This window comes from Benincasa hispida, chromosome 6 (assembly GCF_027475165.1).
Source record: "Benincasa hispida cultivar pf3 chromosome 6, pf3_genome.v1.1, whole genome shotgun sequence".
NCBI classification, from domain to species: Eukaryota; Viridiplantae; Streptophyta; class Magnoliopsida; order Cucurbitales; family Cucurbitaceae; genus Benincasa; species Benincasa hispida.
Window position 1 is genome coordinate 30,577,730 of NC_143483.1, and position 8,501 is coordinate 30,586,230.

General features: G+C 31.8%; 1 protein-coding gene across 3 annotated transcripts; it reads right to left on the reverse strand.

Moving 5' to 3' along the window:
- Window positions 1–2,049: 2,049 nt before the first annotated feature.
- Window positions 2,050–7,917, reverse strand: LOC120079490 (uncharacterized). Of its 3 annotated transcripts, none has more exons than XM_039033693.2 (5): window positions 7,659–7,917; window positions 7,447–7,535; window positions 5,820–6,873; window positions 5,657–5,736; window positions 2,050–2,184 (listed from the first exon to the last, which is right to left on the reverse strand). In XM_039033693.2, coding segments are annotated over exons 1-5 (1,443 nt in total). In that variant the 5' UTR covers window positions 7,878–7,917; the 3' UTR covers window positions 2,050–2,183. The 3 variants fall into 3 exon arrangements, with proteins under 3 accessions (XP_038889621.1, XP_038889622.1, XP_038889620.1); XM_039033694.2 differs by lacking the exon at window positions 2,050–2,184 and adding an exon at window positions 3,258–3,276; XM_039033692.2 differs by lacking the exon at window positions 2,050–2,184 and having other exon boundaries at window positions 5,500–5,736; window positions 7,659–7,915.
- Between the last annotated feature and the right edge of the window lie 584 nt (window positions 7,918–8,501).

The following is an 8,501-nucleotide window of genomic DNA, read 5'->3' on the forward strand; positions in this document are numbered from 1 at the left end:
CCATATAATCATAGAACTAACCTATTAGGTGTAATGGGTTATTCTTGGGATAATTAAAGAAAAAATCTAAATCAACCTAAAAGATTTAATAGATAAATCCTTTAAAAATTAGGGGTCTACCCCTGGAGAGGAAAACCAAAAAATCAACCATGAGGTTTTGATAGATTCTTCCAAAGAAAATTGATCTAAGTATCACCCTAGGAATTTTCTAAATTAAGTCATTCTAATGGCAACATGCTCAACCCAAAACTTAAAAGGTAAACATCCTTGGAAAGCATTTACAAGTCTAGAAATTGTCATATCAAGACCAAAATACAAACCAAAAAGTCTTTATGTGCCAATATACACTATGATAAAAAGACATAAAATATACTCCCAAATTGAGACTCCAATGTCTAACCTATAACAATAAGCCTAAATCTCAACGTGGGAGGAGGAGACTAACGTTATGGGTAATTTGGATCAATAAGTAAATCTAAGATAAAGTAAAACCATGAGAGTTACCTTATCCTAAGCGGATATCTGAGGTTGGCAGGAAATCGGCCATGTGAGTCCGTACAAAGTTTGGAAAGAGAGATTGGGTTATACTGCCCAATTGGCCTGCTTCAGCCTCTAAGAGATCAAGGCCAAGATGTATATGGCCCATTCTGGCCCGCCTCGGCCTCGGAGGCCAATGTCGAGACCAACATGTATGTGGCCCATTCTGGCCCACCTCAGCCTTGAAAGCTAAGGTCGAGGCTAACATGCATACGGTTCATTCTGGCATGTCTCGCCCTCAGAGGAGGCCGAGGCCGAAGCCAATATTCATGTGGCTCATTCTGGCCTACCTTGCCCTCAGAGGAGGCCGAGGCCAACATCCATGCGACCAATTATAGTAGGCCCTTTATTTTGAACCTCCATTATGGTTCGATCTAGCCTTCAAGCATCCTATTTCTAAAAGGATAAAGGAGATAAGATCTTAATCCTAAAAGGATGAGGACGACCCCTAGTCTAACTCTACTGTAAATAGAGCACAAATGACCAACATAAGGTAAATTCTTCTTCCTACTTCTATCTTGCTCTGACCCTTTGTTGACTACTGATTTAAGTATCAGAGGATCTGTGGCAAGCACCACATTGGTGTCCTTTTCTTCTTTGTTTTGCAGGTCACCTTTCTTCTCCAAAATTACACATTTACCATTGAAGACATGTGAAGTTCAGGTGAATCTTCCTATCCAAATTTTACCATTAACAATTATGCAATCTGTGGAGAAGAGAGTACTCTACCTTTCTATTCCAAAATTAAGAAAATCAAGATCAAGTTGAACTTGTTCACAATTTAGCTTAAGCAAAAAGTCTTGTAGCATACATTGGAAATTTCACATCCACATAGTCATAAACCAAAGAAAAAGAAAACCTCACGAGGAAAAAAGTCTCTCATGGTAAAAGATATTAGATAGTTTCAACCCATAGTAAAAAACTAAAGCCCCAAAACCTTGAAGACTTCTACTAGAATATGGAATCCCAAATAAGTTCTATTTCAAACATGAAAATTTCTAATCATACATTGAAAGTTATTAGTGAGATTGTTTAAGTATCATGTTATTAATTGCTAACTTTTTAATATGCATATTTATTTTGTAGTAATCTTTTTATCATTGTAAAATTGTGTACTCTAAGAAAACATTATTCCCAAGAGCTCCAAGTACCCCAGCTTATAACAATTAAAAAGTTAAACCATAAATTTTAACCTGGGGGTGGAGGCTAATATTATGAGTGAATTTGAACCTGACGAAATAGACAAAAAATCAAGGAAAGATGAGAGAAGATAAATATAAGATAAAGTGGACTTAGTTCAAATACGTCCAAGTATGTAAATTATTCATCCAATCGAATTTAATCCTATCTAGGATAAGAAAAATATCTATCTCATCCAATCCTAAGAGGAAAAGGTAAACTCCATCTCATTCTCCATATAAATTTAGGGAATTGAACCCCAACAAAAGCATGTGATCACGTTCTTTGATTTCTTGAAAGAATTAAAAATACAAAAATTAAAAGAAAAGGTTAAGCATCGTACCTTTGCCGATCAACAACAACAACAAAATCTTCTCCTTGAACTGGCAATCTTCTCTTGATGTCTTTCTATTCCACGAGATCTTCCTCACTATAATTCTGGTAAGGATCCAACTTGTAGGAACCGCTCTGGAAACACGAGAGAGAGAATTTTTAGATAACCCTTCTCTAAACATTAGAAGAATTTTCTTGGAAGAGAAATCTGTACAGAATGACTTAGAGATTATGATAGAAAGTGTATTCCATGATAGCTCCGTATGACCCTATTTATAGATCTCTACAAGGTCACTCTTAATCCTATAAGGAGAATCTGTAGATATTTTGCAGATATTTTGAATTAAATATTCAATAATATCTCATAAAAAATATCTTTCCATTTAACATCTCATATTAGAAGGTTTGAAATATTTAGATCATGTTAAAATATTTGTCTTCTACAGATTCTCTTTAATTGAATCTCATTCAAATTAAATAATTAATTATTTGAATCATATTCAAATAAATTAATTCCCCCATATCTATTTAATTTGAATCTTATTCAAATTAAATAATTTATTTATTTATATGGATCTCATCCAAATAAATAATTAATTATTTGAACCATATTCAAATAAATTAATTCTTCATATTATAAAGTTATAATTTGAATGTCATTAAAAAAAACTTTATAATAAATCATGTAATTCATTGTATCCAATACAATTCATATTTTTTTTTCCTCATAAATTTGAACATTTCAAATTTTCTTTCAACATATTTGATCCTTGTTCGTCCGTGGTGAGCTAGCCAGCAGACCTTATGGACCTACAGATTATAAGCTCCAATGATCTATTAAACTAAACTTCATTCATTAACTACAGGGCAAACTGCTATAGACCCGTAGTTGAACTCTTATGCATTGTAGGACAAAAGTTGTATCTATGGATGTAATCAGTTTGAGCAAATTGATCCTTCACGAGTTGTTCATAATTACAACTAGGTCAAATGTCCATTTTATCCTTGTAATTACTTCTTTTCCTTAAGTACCACTGATTCCTCTCATGAACAATTTGTTTATGGTCCCAGCATAAACTAAGCCCCTTTAGGGCCAATGAGAAGGCGAGCCCCTTGTTCAAGACCTAAAATCAGTACTTAAGGGAACTAGTCATCTACTTACCTATGCGGGAAGGAGTGGATTTCATCTTGTGAAGTGATGTTCTCAGCTCCTCATTTAGTCCAATCCTGAAAATGGTAGGCTTATTGAGTCGAAAATTTAGGTCACTCTCACCGGTGCAAATCAAAGGACTGACCTTATAGACAAGAGTTCATAGATCACTCAGGATTAAAATTGAATCGCACATGATCATCCTATGAAATATTAATCTCATCAATTAACGAATTTACAAAGAGATATTAAATATTTTGCGTTTCGATCACATGATCATCCTATGCCAAATTTTTCTATAGGATACCTCTACTCATATGTCTCTACATAAACAGTTTGGATCAAATTATTTGTAACTTTTACAAAGTGGGTCATAAGACACCCAACTTTATTTATATATTATAGGCGTTTAGACTATTTCTTAAATATGATCCACTTGTATGTTACTATATACATATTAAGACTATATGTAATAACCTTGGATTTTTCTGGTTAAAAGATAAATTAATATTGCATCATTAATAATTAATTAATAAACTAATTAATTACGAGCCTTTATGACACAAACCCAACAATAAAAATATCATTAATTATCACTCCATGTGAGGTAACTTGACTTTGGATCTAGATCTTAATCTAGAACTTCTAGCTTCTACTCTATCCTATATTCTCATCTCTAACTTTGGCATTAAAACCCTTTTCTTTGTTTTGCAGGTCATCTCTTCCTCAAATTATAAATTTATAGTTGTCGTCACGTGAAAGTCGAGTGCATTTCTCCTTGTCCAAAATTTGCATCAACACAACTAAAATTCAAATGGATTTCCGAAAAGAAATTCCACCATTTTTTTTTAATAATTGTGAATATATTTATTTATGATATTGAATAAAGTTTTTTCGTTTATCTTTCCTTATTTTTATAGAAAATAACACATATTACATTTTAAGAAATCTCATATTTTCTTTTTATTTCAATCATCAACTTAAAACGTGGGACAAAAAATTTAGTTTTTTCCTTCATGCAAGTTTGATAGGAAAAAAAAGTAAATAAAAAGCTGTTTTTAAAAAAATAAAAAATAAAAAAATGATGAATATTTATTTTACTTTATGTATTTAACGTATGAGGGTGTAAATGTAATTTAACATCTAAGTTTTTTTTTCTTTAAAAAAAAATAGCTAAGTTGTCTTTTAATGCCAAAATTAATTTCATCAAGGGATAAAAAAAAAAACTATTTTTTTCAAAAGGGGTATTTAAAAAAGCACACAAACATTTAGGGGCTATTTCTTAAAGGAAAAAAATTCCAAGAATTCTCAATGAAATACTAAAAAAAAAAAAAGTTGGGTTCAAGTGTTTCACTTAAAATAACTCATTTCTAAAATGCATTTTGTAGTTGCCAAAAAAAAAAAAAAAAATTCAAACACATCCATTCCCCCTCTCTCCAATAGCCTCAACAACCTCCTAGTAGAGGTGTTCATTGAAACTGCTAAAACCGAACCAAATGTTAAATCGAGCCAAAACCGAATTAATGTGGTTTGATTCGGTTTGATATATTTTTAAACCGAATTATTGTGATTCGTTTGAAACCGAACCGAACCGCTTTTTTAATATATATATATATATATATATATATAATATTTAAAAATATGAAAAAGCAATAAAAACTTTAAAAAAATGGTAAAACTGAACCGAATATAATTTAGAAATTATGAAAAAACATAAAAAAAAAGGTTTAAAAAAAACAAAAAAAAACATTGAAACCGAACCGAACCGAACATATGTTCGATTCAGAAAGTATAATTTTAAAAATTTGCGATTTGATTCGATTTGAGTCCCAAACCAAATCGAACTGAATGGTGAACACTCCCTATCTCCTAGAAAGTGAGAGAATTTATCAATTATGTAGACCTACTGCTGTTTCTTTGGCAGTAATGCTTCCTAAAGCCAGTGAAGGTCAATTTTCACTAAAACAAAGATTTCATGGATTTTCAAAAGCTTCATTTTAAAACAACTTTCCTCCCTTCAAACTTACATTAACTTATCACATTCTCAATATTTTCAAGGGAGCAAGAGGCTGCACTTAATCCATACAATTTTTTTATTAAAAAAAAGTCTTTTTTTTTAATATATTTTTGCTACATAAAATTTTTTTAGAGACAACTGTCTAAGCTGCACAAATATAAGTGCAGCTTAGATAGTACCTAAATTTTTCATTTAACAGACCTAACTTCTAAATAGAAAGAAAAATGAAAAATTATTGACAAAAAGATAGCATGTTTATGAGTGCTAACAACCGAAGATAGAATTTATACTGATAAAAAAGAAAATAATTACTATTTACTTATTTTTCTAATTGCTTTTTACATCTAAAAAAATGTCTCAGTTCTCCAAGACAAAAATGAATATGACCAGACAAATTATAAAGCAAAACCATACACACAATGTTCTAATAAGAGACATACTAAACTTCAGCAGAATTTGATGCCAAAGCCATGTCCAATCTTTCTAAAAATGGAGTAGAATTCCAGTTGACTTTCTCATCCTGAAATCACAAACCAACAAGAGTTAATATCACTACTGATTAACTGGAAGATATCTATAGATTAGGAAAGATATCAACAATACCTCTCGGTTTTTCCTCGTCGTTTTCGAACCTCGGCAAGATGAGCCTGGATTGGAATCTGCATCCTGTCCTGTATGACTCCAATAACTCCCAACACTGCCTATGATGGGTGTCTCCTCCGGACTCCGACTCCTAGATCGCCTCGGAGTTGAAAATGCAGAGAACTGTCTAAGCTCTTCTAGTGTCAATGCTCCTAAAATTGGCCTATCTTCATAGCTTTTGGCTGAATTCCTCGTCCACATAGGTGAGTTTCCAATGGAGCTAGAATTACTCTTGGATTTTGGTGTGGTTTCAGATTCAACTAACCAGTTTGAAAGGCTTGTATCAACCGCAATCTCGTCCTCGACGTGCTTTACATCGCTACAATTTTCTTTCAACTTTCTCATTGAACGAAAGGTAGGCTCCGGACTGATTGATACATCACAATCTTTATCTAAATTGATATTCTCCTTTTCTAGATGATGAACTGGTGGTAGTGTTATCACTTTTGCATCATTCAAAGAATGAGTAACATTCTCAATTGGGTTAAGAACAGAATTGATGTTCTCGTTCCGACATACTGGTTTTTTGTCCGACAAAGCCTTGTCAGGTTGAATATCAAGAGAACAATGGCTTAGATCTGGACTATTAACCTCATTCTCCCCAGACTCAAATGTAAAAACTTGTATCCTTGAACCTAATGACAAAGAAAATAGAGACTCTGAAGATTCCTGCTTAGTCAATAACTTATCTTTTTCATCCCCATCATCATCAGCAGCTTCATCTTTTCTTTCTTCTTCTTTTTCATCTAAATGGTCCATTTCTTCCTCATATTCTTCATCATAATCATCACTGTTTTGGCAAACTGCATATCTATGATTCAGAGGTAAGGAAAATGCATTTGATGAATTTGAGCTTCCTCTTGCTTCATCATCTTCTCTTCCACTCTTCTCCTCTTTCTTAATCTCATCCAAATTATTTTCAATTTCCTTAGAAGGAACCACTTTATCATCCTCAATAATTGGGTATGTTTTTTCAGTTGTGTAACACAACTCAATCTGTTCTTCAAGTTTCTCTCTGTGAATTAAAGAAGTGAAAAATTCACCAAAGAAAATTCCAGTAAACAGCTAGAGCTACATCAGAACCACACCCCAAAAACTGAACTCCAAGAACACTCAAGTTCTCAAGTATCATTGAGGTGAAAATTCTTTTTGAAATTGGTTAGTTTGAGTAGCTCACATGCAAGAAATGATTTAGCAGATTTTATAGAATCTTGAACTAAACTACTTATTTAATAACATCATACCATAGTTTTCTATTGATAAGTCAAAAATTGAAAGCAAGAGTATACTTTTTATTTAACAACATCATACCTTAATTCTCTATTGATACTTAACAGAGAGAACTTTTTATTTTCTTGAATTTAATTTCATTCATTTTAAATCCCTCTCTTATTTGGAGCAAGATAGAGAACTTAAAATCATTTCTCAGATTTCAAATTACAGGATTTAGAAGCATTTCTTCAAATTAAGAAAACTTCGAACAAGAACACACAAGTTCATAGGACGATCAAACTAAAAATGGACATGGAAACTAATCAGAGAACCATCAAAATTCAATACACACTAAAAGAATCCGCAAAGATCTTACAGAGAATCTTTATTTAGGTCAATCAACGACACATCAGCCACTTCCTTCGCTTGCTTCAACGCACAAACACCTTCAGAAGCTTTAAGAATCTACAAAAACACTCAACCAAAGAAAAACAGAATCACCCATCATTCAGAAACAGAAACAAAAACAAAACCCCACAAAAAAAAAAAAAAAAAAAGAAAAAAGACGAAGAAATCAAAAGGGGTTACATGATTTGAAGGGGGAATTTCAAGGGCAGACTTTCTGGGTTTTCGGCGCTTGGAATCACCAAAACAAGCTGAAAAGCAGCCCATGGATGGAGAGAGGCGAAAAGTGGGAATCAAAGAGAAAAGTGAAGGAATTGATGAAAGAGGAAGAAGAAGAAGAGGGTTTTTTATTGAATAGGAAGTGGGGTTTGGGTTTAAAGGAAGAGGAAATGAAACGGCCATCGATGATTTTGATGAATTTCTTTGGAGAAATATGACCGTTGGAAGAGTTGGAAAGAGCTTTTTTTTGGAGAGTTTTCTTTTTTTGGGCTTCATTCATTGGCTAAAGTACTTTTCAAGGAGCGTTACAACTTGGAAGTTGGAATTAATTAGTCAAATTAATTTTTTTTGCTAAAATATTATTATTATTTTTTTGCTAAAATCTTTTGATAATACGCCTCGTTTAAAAATCATTTGATTTTTTATTTTTAAAATTAAATCTATAGACATTACTTTTAACTTCAAATTTATTTCTTAATTATCTACTTTTTATCAATGATTTAAAAAATTATGTCTAAATTTAAAAATTAAAAAAAAATAGCTTTTAAAAATTCGTTTTTGAACTATTGTACTTAATAAAGACACAAATCATGGTAAGAAATTAGGAGGAAATAGCCTTAATTTTCAAAAATAAAAACAAAAAACGAAATGGTTACAACAAAAAAAATGTCTTATTCTATTTTGATCATATAAGTTTTTAGAGAAAAATACCTTTTTGGTCTAGTCTTTTTTTTTTTTTTTTTTTTTCTAGTTTTATTAGTTCCTATGTTCAAAAGGTCATACTTTTAATAGGATTTGAATTAGATA